Source organism: Phytophthora ramorum, assembly GCF_020800215.1.
Source record: "Phytophthora ramorum isolate Pr-102 chromosome Unknown Phyram_PR-102_s0007, whole genome shotgun sequence".
Lineage (NCBI taxonomy): Eukaryota > Oomycota > Peronosporomycetes > Peronosporales > Peronosporaceae > Phytophthora > Phytophthora ramorum.
In genome coordinates this window covers 2,951,409-2,970,553 of record NW_027150653.1, presented here as the reverse complement: position 1 = coordinate 2,970,553, position 19,145 = coordinate 2,951,409, and the positions used below count along the sequence as shown (strand labels likewise).

At 52.2% G+C, this 19,145-nt stretch overlaps 2 protein-coding genes across 2 annotated transcripts; both read left to right on the top strand.

Moving 5' to 3' along the window:
• Nucleotides 1-11,949: 11,949 nt before the first annotated feature.
• On the top strand, nt 11,950-12,336 carry KRP23_8941 (uncharacterized protein; the record flags this gene model as incomplete). Its single annotated transcript, XM_067894447.1, has 1 exon — nt 11,950-12,336. The coding sequence occupies one exon, from the start codon at nt 11,950-11,952 to the stop codon at nt 12,334-12,336; it is 387 nt and encodes a 128-aa protein (XP_067743880.1).
• Nucleotides 12,337-18,001: 5,665 nt separating this feature from the next.
• KRP23_8940 (uncharacterized protein) lies at nt 18,002-18,400 on the top strand (the record flags this gene model as incomplete). Its single annotated transcript, XM_067894446.1, has 1 exon — nt 18,002-18,400. The coding sequence occupies one exon, from the start codon at nt 18,002-18,004 to the stop codon at nt 18,398-18,400; it is 399 nt and encodes a 132-aa protein (XP_067743879.1).
• Between the last annotated feature and the right edge of the window lie 745 nt (nt 18,401-19,145).

The window sequence follows — 19,145 nt, the reverse complement described above, 5'->3', positions numbered from 1 at the left end:
GTTGGTAGGTGGCTCGAGTGGTTTGACGGTGGCGTTGGACTTGGCGGCTCCATCAGATCCAGCGTCTGCCAAGTACACGGTCTCTGCCTTCGCCATTGGTGACTGGGGCGCGACTACGACCAAGGGGTCCTGCTGTGGAAGCAACTCCAACAACTACGATCTCAATGCACAAGAAACTGTGGCGACTCTGATGGACATCGAAGCTGGCGGCAATGGCGTGCCGGTCAAGGCCATCCTCGGCCATGGTGACAGCTTGTACTGGACCGGAATTAACAGCCTGGAGAGTCGGGACGGGCGCTTTGCAGCGTCATACGAAGCCAAGTACGATGGAGCCAACATCAAAAACGTCCCCTGGGTGAACGTCATGGGCAACCACGACTACGGTGGCTCCGACTACATCTGTAGCGTCGGTAGCACGCTTGTCAAGTGCAACACCACTGAGGAACTCTTGCAAGGGCTCGAAAACAAGCTCAAGTGGCAGGCGGGGTACACGAGCCCTAACGATGACCGCTGGAACATGAATGATCACTTCTACGTCCACAGGATCGAGGATACAAACTCGGGCGTGAGCATCGATATCTTCAACGTGGACACGAACGATGCTGATATCCACGGAGCCGACCTTGTCTGTTGTCAATGCTACGGTTACGGTGGGAGTGGCGCCGCTGACTGCAGCAACGTTGTGCGCGAAGATCCGAAGTGCTTCGGAGGGAACGTGACCATGTTTGATTCCTGCATGGGTAAGTTTGCCGAATGGGGCAACGAGTCGCGTGCCCGGCTTGCTGAGGAAGTGGCAGCATCGAACGCGACGTGGAAGGTCGTAAACAGCCACTTCAGCCCGTACGATCACTACCAGGAAGCCGGCATGAACAAGTGGTTCGACGTTCTCAGAAACTCTGGTGTTCGTGCGTTCCTGCATGGCCACACGCATGGTGAGAAGCACGACTACGCGGCGTCGCTAGGCGTGCATTTCGTAGAGAACGGTGCTGGCGGTGGCAGACAAAAGGGGGCTGCGAGTCGCATTTCTTCGTACGCGACCCAATACGTGAAGAACGAGTGGGCGTACACGGCTGACGAGTACGGATTCTTCTCGATGCAGGCGTCGAAGGACTGGCTGAAGCTGCAGTACCACACGACGGACAGCAACTGGACGTTCACAGAAAAATTCGAAGAGACGACGATCGGTGGTGTCGCCACCAAGCACTGCTGGTACATCCCCGCTGACGGCTCGGAAGGTAAGGCTTGCTAATAAGCTGTCCTGACACTGGTCCTCGCCAACTGGCGTAGAACCTTTTTAGAGTCAATTCCGATCAATGATAACGTCATCCATAGCCATGGCAACGGGGACCTTTCACGCTATTACTAGTAATAACTAGTCATACCCTGCTTAATACTAGTACTGGCTTACGATGTTTGCTGGAGAAAGCTGAAGTTTTGATTTGATAGTGCGACTATGCTTTATTAAGGTAGATCGAGATCTGTCCAAACCGTGTCCTTTGCGACCTCTTCATGCTAGTTTCTGCTGAGGATTTATACTGATTCCCACTATAGGACTTGCTGCCATTGTGACAAAGTGCTGGAGGCGAAGGACAGGACGTGAGAGGTAGAACTAACGGGAGAGAAGCCCTAGTTGAGAATACACAGCGTCCCTGGGAGGTGGCTTTTGCCGCCAGGATCGTCGACTGACATCGACGTTGTTCTCTCTGCGCTTGACTGTGTAAGTGGAAGCACTCCACTTCAGTTTCCACGGACATTTCCATGGAAACTAATAACTCTGCAGTCAGTGACTGTGTCGATTAAAATGCGGTGCAAACACCTTGGCACATGCAGTAGCTATCGTTAGCTACCCTAGCTACCCTAGACGAGTGCTGTTATTAAGTTAACGAATCGAATTTTTCCTAGACGAATGCTGTTGCCAGTGGGCATAGCTGGGTGTCGGGTAGCAACGCACGTTGCCCATTCTCGCTGATAGCGGGGGTGGCTGCCAGTTTCAATAGAAACTAGTGCTGTCGACGTCAAGTGTCCGGATGAGAATTGGACATCGCCGACGTTGACGTACGACGTAGTAATGCTAGCTGTGCGCCAAGTCAAAAGGCGATGAATAGCATTAAAAAATGTTTGACAAATGTTTTCGCCTCATTTGTTTTTGGTTTTCTGTGAGGTACATTGATGCCACTTAGCTACGCTAACAACTTCTTATGCCTGTCCTGACTCGCATCGGCAGACGAGAAGGAGGGGGGATACCAAACGCGGCAACAGCAAACCACCTACTGTACCAATGAATCCATTACCAGGTCACTGTCAAGGGGGCTATGATGACGCCAACTTCCTTCTTTTTGTCATGCTTTGCCTCTCGTGTCCTCCAAGTTCTCGGAGCTTGAGATTTGCCTCTTGTGTTCTCCAAGTTCTCGCCACATTCAATGAGCTCCTCCATCGAATATCTTCTCCTCTCTTAGATTGGCTCCAGCAGAATATGTTTTGTCTAATAAACCGACTGGGCGTCGGCGGTGTCAAGCTAGCTACAACCGACAACCCTGGACGTCGACGTCGGCGATGTCCAATTCTCATCCGGACACTTGACGTCGACAGCACTAGTTTCTATTGAAACTGGCAGCCACCCCCGCTATCAGCGAGAATGGGCAACGTGCGTTGCTACCCGACACCCAGCTATGCCCACTGGCAACAGCATTCGTCTAGGAAAAATTCGATTCGTTAACTTAATAACAGCACTCGTCTAGGGTAGCTAGGGTAGCTAACGATAGCTACTGCATGTGCCAAGGTGTTTGCACCGCATTTTAATCGACACAGTCACTGACTGCAGAGTTATTAGTTTCCATGGAAATGTCCGTGGAAACTGAAGTGGAGTGCTTCCACTTACACAGTCAAGCGCAGAGAGAACAACGTCGATGTCAGTCGACGATCCTGGCGGCAAAAGCCACCTCCCAGGGACGCTGTGTATTCTCAACTAGGGCTTCTCTCCCGTTAGTTCTACCTCTCACGTCCTGTCCTTCGCCTCCAGCACTTTGTCACAATGGCAGCAAGTCCTATAGTGGGAATCAGTATAAATCCTCAGCAGAAACTAGCATGAAGAGGTCGCAAAGGACACGGTTTGGACAGATCTCGATCTACCTTAATAAAGCATAGTCGCACTATCAAATCAAAACTTCAGCTTTCTCCAGCAAACATCGTAAGCCAGTACTAGTATTAAGCAGGGTATGACTAGTTATTACTAGTAATAGCGTGAAAGGTCCCCGTTGCCATGGCTATGGATGACGTTATCATTGATCGGAATTGACTCTAAAAAGGTTCTACGCCAGTTGGCGAGGACCAGTGTCAGGACAGCTTATTAGCAAGCCTTACCTTCCGAGCCGTCAGCGGGGATGTACCAGCAGTGCTTGGTGGCGACACCACCGATCGTCGTCTCTTCGAATTTTTCTGTGAACGTCCAGTTGCTGTCCGTCGTGTGGTACTGCAGCTTCAGCCAGTCCTTCGACGCCTGCATCGAGAAGAATCCGTACTCGTCAGCCGTGTACGCCCACTCGTTCTTCACGTATTGGGTCGCGTACGAAGAAATGCGACTCGCAGCCCCCTTTTGTCTGCCACCGCCAGCACCGTTCTCTACGAAATGCACGCCTAGCGACGCCGCGTAGTCGTGCTTCTCACCATGCGTGTGGCCATGCAGGAACGCACGAACACCAGAGTTTCTGAGAACGTCGAACCACTTGTTCATGCCGGCTTCCTGGTAGTGATCGTACGGGCTGAAGTGGCTGTTTACGACCTTCCACGTCGCGTTCGATGCTGCCACTTCCTCAGCAAGCCGGGCACGCGACTCGTTGCCCCATTCGGCAAACTTACCCATGCAGGAATCAAACATGGTCACGTTCCCTCCGAAGCACTTCGGATCTTCGCGCACAACGTTGCTGCAGTCAGCGGCGCCACTCCCACCGTAACCGTAGCATTGACAACAGACAAGGTCGGCTCCGTGGATATCAGCATCGTTCGTGTCCACGTTGAAGATATCGATGCTCACGCCCGAGTTTGTATCCTCGATCCTGTGGACGTAGAAGTGGTCATTCATTTTCCAGCGGTCATCGTTAGGGCTCGTGTACCCCGCCTGCCACTTGAGCTTGTTTTCGAGCCCTTGCAAGAGTTCCTCAGTGGTGTTGCACTTGACAAGCGTGCTACCGACGCTACAGATGTAGTCGGAGCCACCGTAGTCGTGGTTGCCCATGACGTTCACCCAGGGGACGTTTTTGATGTTGGCTCCATCGTACTTGGCTTCGTATGACGCTGCAAAGCGCCCGTCCCGACTCTCCAGGCTGTTAATTCCGGTCCAGTACAAGCTGTCACCATGGCCGAGGATGGCCTTGACCGGCACGCCATTGCCGCCAGCTTCGATGTCCATCAGAGTCGCCACAGTTTCTTGTGCATTGAGATCGTAGTTGTTGGAGTTGCTTCCACAGCAGGACCCCTTGGTCGTAGTCGCGCCCCAGTCACCAATGGCGAAGGCAGAGACCGTGTACTTGGCAGACGCTGGATCTGATGGAGCCGCCAAGTCCAACGCCACCGTCAAACCACTCGAGCCACCTACCAACGCAGGCAGTACCGCAGTACTGGCCAGCATATTGCAGCTCAACATCTCCGTTTGCGCTGGTTGCCAGGAACTTGTTACGCTTTTCCGCGCAAAATGAAGAATGGTGTTGACAAGCAGCCAGCCAGCCGAGAGGACGCAGCGGGTGGACAAAGTTTACGGCCACCCCGAGACGGCAACAGTGTAGGTGTGGGTGTCACGGAGCAAGATACCGTTAGTGAATCGTTTGTCGCCGGTAATTGTCGTAGTTTGTACATGCGGCATGCCTTCCAATCGTGATGCACATCTTCGGACACATCAAGGAGGCTCTGATTGCCGAACCTGAGTGCATACGCAATACCGGTAGCGTTCACGCAAATACTAATAACTATTATACACGTACAAGCCAAACTGTGGGCTACATGTAGGTCTTGCCGCCAGCAAAATGCTTACAGGACAAGGTTCAGTAATACGCATACACTGCGCGACGAAATGTTCCGGACACTCCAACAAGTCGCTCTAGCTCCGTCACTTTTTATCGTCAAGTAGCAACATACCGTAGGGATGGGCTGGCATACGCTATTAATAACGCTCGCGTTTTTGCATACGAGATATCGATTTTGCGTTTTTGCATACGAAATATCGATTACGCCACCGGGCGGTCGGCAACATCAAATCCCTAGAAATATCACTTTAAACTGGTTTTCACTTAGTATAGGCTTGTATGCAGACGAAAGTGTCCGAAAAGCTTGTCGCGGGGGCATACTCATTTTTACTGTATGTGAGCAGCTCACAGTGAGCTACATGCACATGTACATGCACCCTGTGCAGTACAAAAACGCGAGCGTTAGCGCAGAAAAGCTCTTTCGTGACTAATCCTAATCTGCGGGTAAACTCCTCTAGTAGAGGCTCTACCCAACAACTGGGCGAGTCATCCATGATGGCGTGAAGTGCATGCATGCCATGCAGGAGTACATGTACTGCAGCAGTACGGCCCCCGACTCTAAAAGTATGTGAAGGTGTGTATCTTCGTAGTTCGCGTCGACCTCGTCCTAATTAGTGTACTCCATAGACAGGTCTAACATCTTCGCATCTCTGCCGAGATACACATTTCCACACACATTGTGGAAATCTGCAACTCACCAACCAACCGCTATCATGCGTGGCTAACGCTAACGAGCTTCGATATGAATTAGTGCAGAATTGTGTCTCTCCACCAGCTAGATTTCCTACTAGTATACACTAAGCTAATGTCACTAACAAACAGTTTGCAAACAGTGCCAGCATCAATGATCAGCGCAACGCGTATTATACTTGCTATAAAATTTGTGGACGCTAATATGTTAGTCCCTTGTGCATCCCCATGTGCTTAAGCTCGGACATATTCTGGCATACACGTAGGTTGTGGCTTCTGAACGTGGCCTGTCGCTATCATCTCCCGTTTGCAATCAACCGTTTGTAACAATCTCATGATGATCACAATCAACCATCCCACCATGAGCTTGTGGACTCCAAATGGGAGGTGATCTCGACAGGACACGTTTAGATCATCCAGAGGATCCTCTTGTTGGTTTGGAGAGGGCAAATGCCGAAGTGAGATTGATCGCTAGCTCTACAATCTACACGCTGTCCTCCTTTTCTACTGCTCTCCCTGGGCTTCCTTGCTGCATCTCATCGTCCTGATTACCTCCTAGCCATCTTGACTGGATTCCAGTATGCTGTATCTTGTCGGGATCTTATGCGTATAAGATCTCGACAAGTTCCTCATACTTAACCCAAGTCAGGATATATTAGCCAAACACACCATGCCCAGGAACGTGCCGCTCGTGCCTTGGTCGTCCTATCCGATGCGGGTCATCACTGCATGAGTCCCTGTCGTCGTCCTCCGCGCATCCTAACGGCGCTCCACGTCAACACTCCCACTCGCCGTCTAGTGATGCGCGAGCTTGGTGCAGATACCGCTCGCCTTGACCAGGAACGTGAGACGTTTGGTCCCCAACGCCTTCGTGAGCATGTCCGCGAGCTGATCCTCCGTCCCGACGTAGCCCACCAAGATGATGTCCCGCGCTACGTTTTCGCGGATGAAGTGGTGCCTAATGTCGACGTGCTTGGTCCGCGCATTATAGCCGGCGTTGCTTGCCAGTGCAATGGCACCTTGATTGTCCTCCCAGACTTGCGTTGCTCCCACTTGTTCATGACCCAGGTCCTTGAGCATCGTGCGGGTCCACAGCACCTCTTGTGTGCACAGGCTCAACGCCATGTACTCCGCCTCCGCCGAGCTCAGCGCCACCGTCCGCTGGTACTTTGACTTGAAGATGACTGGTGCGCCGCCGACCATGATCATGATCCCGGACACCGAGCGGCGATCGTCCAGGTTGCTGCCCCAGTCCGCGTCCGTGTACGCCTCCATTGCGACCTTGCCGTTGTTGCCGTTGTAGACGATCCCGAACTCCTTCGTGGTTTTCAGGTAGCGCAGCACGCGTATGGCGGCCTTCCAATGCTGCTGCCCAGGGTTCTCCAAGAACCGCGACAGCTGCGTGACAATGTATGCCACGTCCGGGCGTGTGCAGGTCGTGATGTACAACAAGCATCCGATCAGCGATCTGTACGGCTTGTTCCTCATGTCCTCGCGCTCCGCGTTCGTTGTTGGCGACTGCATCTTCGTCAACTTCATGCCGGACTCGCACGGGTTCACCACCGCCTTCGCGTCCTGTTGGTTGAACCGACTTGTGACATCGTCGATGTAGCGCGTCTGCTTGATCATCAACGTGCTGGCCGTGCGGTCGTGGTCAATCTCCATGCCGAGGATGAACTTGACCTCGCCCAACTCTTTCATCTTGAACGCGCTTTTCAACGCCATCTTGACCTCATCGATCTCCTTGTTGGTCTTGGCGGCGATGATCATGTCGTCCACGTACAAGCAGACGTACACGTAGTTGTCCTTCGTGCCCTTCACGTAGACGCACTGGTCGGCTCCACAGCTGTGAAAGCCGATCTTCATGAACACCGCGTGGATCGTCTGGTGCCACGCGCTCGCGGCCTGCTTCAGACCGTAGATCGCCTTGTCCAGCTTGCACATCATGTGTTCCGCGTTTAGGATGCCGTACGGTACCTCCATGAAAACTTGTTCCTTCAAGTCACTGTTCAGGAACGCTGTGTCCGCGTCCAGCTGCTCTGTGACGTAGGCCTTCGCCACCACCACCGACAGCACAACTCTGATCGAGTTCATGTTGGCGACGGGCGAGTAGGTCTCGAAGAAATCCACGCCGAACTTCTGCTTGAAGCCCTTCGCCACCAACCGGGCCTTGTACCGCACGACTCTGCCGTGCTCGTTCCGCTTCTTGGCGAACACCCATCGGCACCCAATCGGCCGGGCGCCAGACGTCCGTCGAACCAGAGTCCATGACCCGTTGTCTGCGTGCGCCTTCAACTCGGAGTTCATCGCCTTGATCCATTTCGACGCCTCGTTGCTCTTCATGGCCTGCTGGTACGTGGTTGGCGCGTCGTCGGCGTCTCCCACACTGGCAGCGTAAGCTAGGACAGCTTCAGCGAGAAGCCCGTCCTCATCAACTCGAGCCCTCTTAGGCGACGGCGGCCAGAAGTGGTCGTCGTTATTGGGGTCTTCCTCGTCGTTGACCTTGTACTCATCTTCGAGAGCAAGTATCAGATCACGTGGACGTCGGACTCGTTCACGTTCTGGGTGGAAGACGAGGTCGTCACTGAAGTCTGCCCCCGGCGTCGTTCGGTATGTGGTCAACCCATGCCTCATCGAGTCGTCCGACTCGGCCTCGGGCATTGCTGCGTCTTCCTCATGGTTATCCTCCACCGATCCCACCGGTGCTTGAGTAGCGGACTGTTGCTCTTGTTCGAGCTGTACGACTTCATCGACGTCCTCCGTCGAGTGGATGTCTGTCGTGCTCTCCGTCGGCGTCGATTCGTAGATGCCGTCTACCTCGCGCTCGTCGAGTTTCAGCGACCTGGTCACCTTCACCTTGTTCGACTCCAAGTCGTACACGCGATAGCCCTTTGAGTTCTCGGCGTACCCCAAGAACATGCACTTGAAGCTCTTCGGCTCCAACTTGGTACGCTTTGCCTTGTCGACGTGGGCATACCCGACCGAGCCGAACACGCGCAAGTGGTCCAGCCGCGGCTTGTCCCTGAACGCCAACTCGTGCGGCGTCATGCTCGAGTGCGTACTGGTCGTTGACCGGTTGATCAGGTACACCGACGTACTGACCGCCTCGGCCCACCACATCGTCGTGATGCCCTTGTAGTACAGCATGCTCCGCGCCTTCTCCATGATCGTGCGGTTCATGCGTTCCGCCACGCCATTCTGCTGCGGGCTGTAAGGGACGGTCTTCTGGTGAACGATCCCGTTCAACGCGCACAACCTGTCCATCTCCTTGTTGACGAACTCCGTGCCGTTGTCCGAGCGCAGGCACTTGATGCGCTCTCCCCATTGGTTCTCGTACAAGTTCATGAACGTCTTGAACTTGACGGGCACCTCACTCTTCTTGGTGATGAAGTACGCCACAATGTACTTGGAGTAGTCATCCACAAACGTGAGCACGTACCGGGCCCCGCCCTTAGACTTCGTCTTCATGGGCCCCATGACATCCGTGTGCACCAACTGCAACACCTTCGTCGTCTTCGACAGCGATCGAGACGGGAAGTGGGCGACTGTCTGCTTGCCCTTCATGCAACCCCCGCAGATCGTCATGGACTTGTGGTCCAACGTGGGCATGCCAGTGGTGGCGCGCTGCGTCTTCGCCAGCGCGTCCTTGTTCAAGTGGCCCATGCGCGCGTGCCACAACTCCCACTCACTGTCAACTCCGGCGTACTCCACGTAGTGCGCCATGTCCTTCTCGCAGTCAAGCATGTAGGCCTTGCCGACCTTCTTGCCCAACGCGATCGCCTTGGACTTGTTCCAGATCGTGCATGACTTCTTCTGAAACTCCACGATCATGCCGCGCTCCGCCAGCCTGCTGACAGATAGCAGCTGCCGGTCCAGCCCGGGGATGAACAACACATCGATCATCTTGATGCGTGTGCCGTCGATGCCCGTCAGGCGCACCGACCCCGTTCCCACTACCCGGATCTTCTTGCCGTCCGCAATGGTCACCTCGACGTCCGAGTCGAGGTCCTTGTACTCAAACAAGTCGTTGCGGTGAGGCGTCATGTGCGCCGTCGCACCGCTGTCAATCAGCCACGCAGCCGACCGACTCTTCCCAACGGCGAAGACCGCGTCGTCGTCGTTGTTGCCCGCGTTCGGGTCGGGGCAGTCCCGCTTCATGTGGCCCACCTGGCCGCAGTTGAAGCACTTGCCCTTGAAGCCGCCGTTCTTCCTTGAACCGAAGGCCTTGCTGCCCTTGCCACCCCTGAAGGTCTTCGCGCACCTGAACTTACTGCCGTTCGCAGTAGCCTTTAGCGCACGCTCAGCGCCTTCCTTCTTGTCGAGGCGCTCGTACTCCTTGAGCAGCTTTTCCTTCACCTCGATCAACGTGAAGTCTTTCGCGTTTTCCACGATCGAGCAGATCAATTCGTACTCCGTGGGCAAACTGCTCAGCAGGATGACCAGCTGACGAGCCTCGTCCAGCGGTTCTCCGAGCGTCTGCAGACCCACGATGAGCTCGTCGAAGTCGTCCAGGTGCTTGGCCATGGTCACGCCGCCCTCCATCTTGAACTCGTGGAGGCGACGGGTCATCGTCACCCGGTTGTGCATGGTCGTCCGGTTGTAGAAGTCGCGCAACGTGTTCCAGGCCATGATGGCCGACGTCGCCGAGCGGATCTTCGTGTGGTGCTCCACCGCCACGCCTTGGGCGATGAGCCCGAGCGCCTTCATGTCATTGAGCAGCCACGCATCCGTCATCTCCGACGGGTCCTTCACCAACTGCACGTGCGCCAACAGCCCCTTCCTTGCCAGCGTCATCCGCATGGCGAACTCCCAGTGGAAGTAGTTGTCGCTTCCCAGGACGACTTCGGCTTTCTTGGCGGACGTGGTGGTCATGGCGGTAGTGAAGCTTGGTCTTGAGCGTCTTGCGGCTGTTAACCTGTTGGTTTGGAGAGGGCAAATGCCGAAGTGAGATTGATCGCTAGCTCTACAATCTACACGCTGTCCTCCTTTTCTACTGCTCTCCCTGGGCTTCCTTGCTGCATCTCATCGTCCTGATTACCTCCTAGCCATCTTGACTGGATTCCAGTATGCTGTATCTTGTCGGGATCTTATGCGTATAAGATCTCGACAAGTTCCTCATACTTAACCCAAGTCAGGATATATTAGCCAAACACACCATGCCCAGGAACGTGCCGCTCGTGCCTTGGTCGTCCTATCCGATGCGGGTCATCACTGCATGAGTCCCTGTCGTCGTCCTCCGCGCATCCTAACGGCGCTCCACGTCAACACCTCTAGGCCGTGATATCCTGGATTGTGCTTCGCCCCACAGACGGATACGGAAGCTGCTCCCAATGACGGATGCTTTACAAAATCAAGTCAAGGAGCCTCTTCCCTCTCGTTAATAGATTGCCATGCATAAAGCTGGAATATCATTCATCAAAGGTGTTTAACTATAGAAAATATATATTTTATCAAGGACCCCCCCCCCCCAAAAAAAAAAAAAAAAGCACCATCGACTTCTACTGTTTGCGGTCCTGGTTTCGGTCTCACTCGTCTCTAAAGCTAGCTACATCGAACGAAGCCCACTAACACCTCTAGAAGACACTCGATTGCTTCGACCCTACCAAAAACCTAAGCCCTATCGGTCCGAATAGTGGAGCTTGTAAGGAAGCAATACTGCCTGCATCAATTGGTTGACGCGTTTTGGACATGCTGGGCGTTAAATGGGTTGAAGACATTGCGAGCGTGGGGTCGGTCTTTTAGCAATCAGCTCGCTCGACGTTTTTGTTGTCTTAAATCGCTGTCTAAAATACCTGTAGTGAACCACTTCCAGTTTGAATGTATCTGGCACACCCTGGATTATAATGCCTCCATCCAGTAATAACATGGTGGTTCCCAAAGCAAAACTACAACTAGTAGTACATCACAGCCTAGAGGATCGTCTGCACCATCCCCGATGAGATCATTGGTTACAAACGCTTCTGTATACTGTACATGCATAATGCATTGCATTGGCGCCCAATTGGCCCCGCTCGACATGACCGGTGTTGGCTCATACTGTATCTACATGTATAAACTAGACTTTTGTAGTGTCCGGGTAGGATGCCCCGGTCATTAGCCCGTTTCCGTCGTGGGGACAACTGACTTATTTATCTGAGATCATTCATTTCCCGTTTGGTCTGCAAGTACTGACACCAACAAGCCAGCGTATTACCTCGCCGAGTCTACCATGAGGCTAAGCTACTTTCTAATGCTGGTAGCGGTAATGTTCGTCGCGTGCAGGGCAAATTTCACCGACGCCGAAGATATTGCCACGTCTAGAGACCAGAAGGCCAAGACCGAAGTTGCCGACGATGGTACTCACCGACACTTGAAGGGCAGCAAGAAGACCACTACTGGAGGCACTGTTGCGGTCAGCGAAGAGAGATTGGCACTCCCAGGTGTGAAGAAGGCTGTAAGCAAACTTCGATCCATGTTTTCGAAGAACCCCGACCTCGCCAAGGCGGTGAAGCAGAAAACGCCCGGTCGTCCGATGATCGATATTCACGACCCCGTAGTTCGAAAACAGTTGAAAATCTTTGCGGCTGGTCTAGCGGTTTGGGTCGCCATCCCTGTTGTTGCCGTGGGAATCGAAAAGGCCACTGGGGGCTAGTAGATAGTGACCTAAGAATAAGCACGTGTCTCCTTCTGTTGCTGAAGTCTTAGATTTCCAGTATGCTGCCACCAGATCTAGAGCAGAACGTCGGATCCACCAGCCGCGACTACGTGGTAGCATTTAAGGTGTAACCAAGTTGGTGATTGGAATTTTGCTCTTAATACATGTAATTTAGCAACCCATGACACAAAGTTAGCGGTACGTGTTCCATATTCAGGCACTTCCGTACAATTCATGGAGCCACGGGCTTTGTTCTTGCTACATGCATTAATACTGCAAGACTAAACACTCAAACAGCGTACTGGATGTACTAGTAGTGCTACGTACGACGTAGTAATAGCAAGCCGTGCGCCAAGCCAAAAGGGGAAGAATAGCATTCAATAGTGTCTGACAAATGAAATCGCGTCATTTGGTTTTGGTTTTCTGTGAGGTACACTGATGTCACTTAGCTACGCTAACGACTTCGTATGTCCATCCTAGTCTACATCCAGTATTCGCCTCATTCCATTGAGAATAACGTTTCACGGCGACACAACCTGAAGTATTTCAGCAAAGCGATCTCAGCCTGATACGTACGGTATGAATGCCATGCTCTCATGCACCTTGTAAAACCCACGCACGCCGTTCAACAAGACTGCATTTTTCTCGGGCACATACTCGCGTATAACCTCTCGCTACCTCGATGATGGCGCGGGCTATGGCTCACACTGGTTCAACCCTCTTGTGGGTAGCTATCACAACAACCGCAAACAAAATGTCTGTCCTGACTCGCATTGGTAGACGAGAAGGAGGGGGGATACCAAACGCGGCAACAGCAAACCACCTACTGTACCAATGAATCCATTACCAGGTCACTGTCAAGGGGGCTATGATGACGCCAACTTCCTTCTTTTTGTCATGCTTTGCCTCTCGTGTCCTCCAAGTTCTCGGAGCTTGAGATTTGCCTCTTGTGTTCTCCAAGTTCTCGCCACATTCAATGAGCTCCTCCATCGAATATCTTCTCCTCTCTTAGATTGGCTCCAGCAGAATATGTTTTGTCTAATAAACCGACTGGGCGTCGGCGGTGTCAAGCTAGCTACAACCGACAACCCTGGACGTCGACGTCGGCGATGTCCAATTCTCATCCGGACACTTGACGTCGACAGCACTAGTTTCTATTGAAACTGGCAGCCACCCCCGCTATCAGCGAGAATGGGCAACGTGCGTTGCTACCCGACACCCAGCTATGCCCACTGGCAACAGCATTCGTCTAGGAAAAATTCGATTCGTTAACTTAATAACAGCACTCGTCTAGGGTAGCTAGGGTAGCTAACGATAGCTACTGCATGTGCCAAGGTGTTTGCACCGCATTTTAATCGACACAGTCACTGACTGCAGAGTTATTAGTTTCCATGGAAATGTCCGTGGAAACTGAAGTGGAGTGCTTCCACTTACACAGTCAAGCGCAGAGAGAACAACGTCGATGTCAGTCGACGATCCTGGCGGCAAAAGCCACCTCCCAGGGACGCTGTGTATTCTCAACTAGGGCTTCTCTCCCGTTAGTTCTACCTCTCACGTCCTGTCCTTCGCCTCCAGCACTTTGTCACAATGGCAGCAAGTCCTATAGTGGGAATCAGTATAAATCCTCAGCAGAAACTAGCATGAAGAGGTCGCAAAGGACACGGTTTGGACAGATCTCGATCTACCTTAATAAAGCATAGTCGCACTATCAAATCAAAACTTCAGCTTTCTCCAGCAAACATCGTAAGCCAGTACTAGTATTAAGCAGGGTATGACTAGTTATTACTAGTAATAGCGTGAAAGGTCCCCGTTGCCATGGCTATGGATGACGTTATCATTGATCGGAATTGACTCTAAAAAGGTTCTACGCCAGTTGGCGAGGACCAGTGTCAGGACAGCTTATTAGCAAGCCTTACCTTCCGAGCCGTCAGCGGGGATGTACCAGCAGTGCTTGGTGGCGACACCACCGATCGTCGTCTCTTCGAATTTTTCTGTGAACGTCCAGTTGCTGTCCGTCGTGTGGTACTGCAGCTTCAGCCAGTCCTTCGACGCCTGCATCGAGAAGAATCCGTACTCGTCAGCCGTGTACGCCCACTCGTTCTTCACGTATTGGGTCGCGTACGAAGAAATGCGACTCGCAGCCCCCTTTTGTCTGCCACCGCCAGCACCGTTCTCTACGAAATGCACGCCTAGCGACGCCGCGTAGTCGTGCTTCTCACCATGCGTGTGGCCATGCAGGAACGCACGAACACCAGAGTTTCTGAGAACGTCGAACCACTTGTTCATGCCGGCTTCCTGGTAGTGATCGTACGGGCTGAAGTGGCTGTTTACGACCTTCCACGTCGCGTTCGATGCTGCCACTTCCTCAGCAAGCCGGGCACGCGACTCGTTGCCCCATTCGGCAAACTTACCCATGCAGGAATCAAACATGGTCACGTTCCCTCCGAAGCACTTCGGATCTTCGCGCACAACGTTGCTGCAGTCAGCGGCGCCACTCCCACCGTAACCGTAGCATTGACAACAGACAAGGTCGGCTCCGTGGATATCAGCATCGTTCGTGTCCACGTTGAAGATATCGATGCTCACGCCCGAGTTTGTATCCTCGATCCTGTGGACGTAGAAGTGATCATTCATGTTCCAGCGGTCATCGTTAGGGCTCGTGTACCCCGCCTGCCACTTGAGCTTGTTTTCGAGCCCTTGCAAGAGTTCCTCAGTGGTGTTGCACTTGACAAGCGTGCTACCGACGCTACAGATGTAGTCGGAGCCACCGTAGTCGTGGTTGCCCATGACGTTCACCCAGGGGACGTTTTTGATGTTGGCTCCATCGTACTTGGCTTCGTATGACGCTGCAAAGCGCCCGTCCCGACTCTCCAGGCTGTTAATTCCGGTCCAGTACAAGCTGTCACCATGGCCGAGGATGGCCTTGACCGGCACGCCATTGCCGCCAGCTTCGATGTCCATCAGAGTCGCCACAGTTTCTTGTGCATTGAGATCGTAGTTGTTGGAGTTGCTTCCACAGCAGGACCCCTTGGTCGTAGTCGCGCCCCAGTCACCAATGGCGAAGGCAGAGACCGTGTACTTGGCAGACGCTGGATCTGATGGAGCCGCCAAGTCCAACGCCACCGTCAAACCACTCGAGCCACCTACCAACGCAGGCAGTACCGCAGTACTGGCCAGCATATTGCAGCTCAACATCTCCGTTTGCGCTGGTTGCCAGGAACTTGTTACGCTTTTCCGCGCAAAATGAAGAATGGTGTTGACAAGCAGCCAGCCAGCCGAGAGGACGCAGCGGGTGGACAAAGTTTACGGCCACCCCGAGACGGCAACAGTGTAGGTGTGGGTGTCACGGAGCAAGATACCGTTAGTGAATCGTTTGTCGCCGGCAATTGTCGTAGTTTGTACATGCGGCATGCCTTCCAATCGTGATGCACATCTTCGGACACATCAAGGAGGCTCTGATTGCCGAACCTGAGTGCATACGCAATACCGGTAGCGTTCACGCAAATACTAATAACTATTATACACGTACAAGCCAAACTGTGGGCTACATGTAGGTCTTGCCGCCAGCAAAATGCTTACAGGACAAGGTTCAGTAATACGCATACACTGCGCGACGAAATGTTCCGGACACTCCAACAAGTCGCTCTAGCTCCGTCACTTTTTATCGTCAAGTAGCAACATACCGTAGGGATGGGCTGGCATACGCTATTAATAACGCTCGCGTTTTTGCATACGAGATATCGATTTTGCGTTTTTGCATACGAAATATCGATTACGCCACCGGGCGGTCGGCAACATCAAATCCCTAGAAATATCACTTTAAACTGGTTTTCACTTAGTATAGGCTTGTATGCAGACGAAAGTGTCCGAAAAGCTTGTCGCGGGGGCATACTCATTTTTACTGTATGTGAGCAGCTCACAGTGAGCTACATGCACATGTACATGCACCCTGTGCAGTACAAAAACGCGAGCGTTAGCGCAGAAAAGCTCTTTCGTGACTAATCCTAATCTGCGGGTAAACTCCTCTAGTAGAGGCTCTACCCAACAACTGGGCGAGTCATCCATGATGGCGTGAAGTGCATGCATGCCATGCAGGAGTACATGTACTGCAGCAGTACGGCCCCCGACTCTAAAAGTATGTGAAGGTGTGTATCTTCGTAGTTCGCGTCGACCTCGTCCTAATTAGTGTACTCCATAGACAGGTCTAACATCTTCGCATCTCTGCCGAGATACACATTTCCACACACATTGTGGAAATCTGCAACTCACCAACCAACCGCTATCATGCGTGGCTAACGCTAACGAGCTTCGATATGAATTAGTGCAGAATTGTGTCTCTCCACCAGCTAGATTTCCTACTAGTATACACTAAGCTAATGTCACTAACAAACAGTTTGCAAACAGTGCCAGCATCAATGATCAGCGCAACGCGTATTATACTTGCTATAAAATTTGTGGACGCTAATATGTTAGTCCCTTGTGCATCCCCATGTGCTTAAGCTCGGACATATTCTGGCATACACGTAGGTTGTGGCTTCTGAACGTGGCCTGTCGCTATCATCTCCCGTTTGCAATCAACCGTTTGTAACAATCTCATGATGATCACAATCAACCATCCCACCATGAGCTTGTGGACTCCAAATGGGAGGTGATCTCGACAGGACACGTTTAGATCATCCAGAGGATCCTCTAGGCCGTGATATCCTGGATTGTGCTTCGCCCCACAGACGGATACGGAAGCTGCTCCCAATGACGGATGCTTTACAAAATCAAGTCAAGGAGCCTCTTCCCTCTCGTTAATAGATTGCCATGCATAAAGCTGGAATATCATTCATCAAAGGTGTTTAACTATAGAAAATATATATTTTATCAAGGACCCCCCCCCCCAAAAAAAAAAAAAAAAGCACCATCGACTTCTACTGTTTGCGGTCCTGGTTTCGGTCTCACTCGTCTCTAAAGCTAGCTACATCGAACGAAGCCCACTAACACCTCTAGAAGACACTCGATTGCTTCGACCCTACCAAAAACCTAAGCCCTATCGGTCCGAATAGTGGAGCTTGTAAGGAAGCAATACTGCCTGCATCAATTGGTTGACGCGTTTTGGACATGCTGGGCGTTAAATGGGTTGAAGACATTGCGAGCGTGGGGTCGGTCTTTTAGCAATCAGCTCGCTCGACGTTTTTGTTGTCTTAAATCGCTGTCTAAAATACCTGTAGTGAACCACTTCCAGTTTGAATGTATCTGGCACACCCTGGATTATAATGCCTCCATCCAGTAATAACATGGTGGTTCCCAAAGCAAAACTACAACTAGTAGTACATCACAGCCTAGAGGATCGTCTGCACCATCCCCGATGAGATCATTGGTTACAAACGCTTCTGTATACTGTACATGCATAATGCATTGCATTGGCGCCCAATTGGCCCCGCTCGACATGACCGGTGTTGGCTCATACTGTATCTACATGTATAAACTAGACTTTTGTAGTGTCCGGGTAGGATGCCCCGGTCATTAGCCCGTTTCCGTCGTGGGGACAACTGACTTATTTATCTGAGATCATTCATTTCCCGTTTGGTCTGCAAGTACTGACACCAACAAGCCAGCGTATTACCTCGCCGAGTCTACCATGAGGCTAAGCTACTTTCTAATGCTGGTAGCGGTAATGTTCGTCGCGTGCAGGGCAAATTTCACCGACGCCGAAGATATTGCCACGTCTAGAGACCAGAAGGCCAAGACCGAAGTTGCCGACGATGGTACTCACCGACACTTGAGGGGCAGCAAGAAGACCACTACTGGAGGCACTGTTGCGGTCAGCGAAGAGAGATTGGCACTCCCAGGTGTGAAGAAGGCTGTAAGCAAGCTTCGATCCATGCTCTCGAAGAACCCCGACCTCGCCAAGGCGGTGAAGCAGAAAACGCCTGGTCGTCCGTTGTACGATCTTCAGGACCCCGTAGTTCGAAAACAGTTCAAAGTTGGGATGGCTGTTATGGCAGGTGGTTTGGCGTTTATGCTCTCCACTCCACTTATTGCTATGGGAATCGAAAAGGCCACTGGGGGCTAGTAGATAGTGACCTAAGAATAAGCACGTGTCTCCTTCTGTTGCTGAAGTCTTAGATTTCCAGTATGCTGCCACCAGATCTAGAGCAGAACGTCGGATCCACCAGCCGCGACTACGTGGTAGCATTTAAGGTGTAACCAAGTTGGTGATTGGAATTTTGCTCTTAATACATGTAATTTAGCAACCCATGACACAAAGTTAGCGGTACGTGTTCCATATTCAGGCACTTCCGTATAATTCATGGAGCCACGGGCTTTGTTCTTGCTACATGCATTGTGCTTTCCAACCTTTGTGCCGCCTGTTTTAGCTCCGCATCTCGGAGGGGCCCGTTTTACGATTCGGGCCTTCAATAGGGATAGGTCACTCTAGTGCAGCTCTGGCGTGTTGGTGGCGGGCTGAAGCAGGTATGCCACTCATTTATACCGTTCAAAAACGGTAAAACGGAGGATTGTCTCTATAGCAGGGATGCAGTAGCAGAACAAACCTACTCCCTTGCTACATTTCGGACTTAATCGTTTGCTATCTCGGAGCTTGTCTCTATTTCGGACCTCCTATCTCGGGATAGAAGACCTCAAGTTTGCCACACACAAAAACGGTTGCTTAATTCGAAAGAGTGACGGTGTTACCAGTCGTCGACCGACCGTCTGGTGCTAATACTGACGGCTATACATGTAATAAAAAAATCTCTGCACATGCCCCAACTGAACGCTTTCACACGCCGAGTCTGAACGAGGACGTCACGCCATCG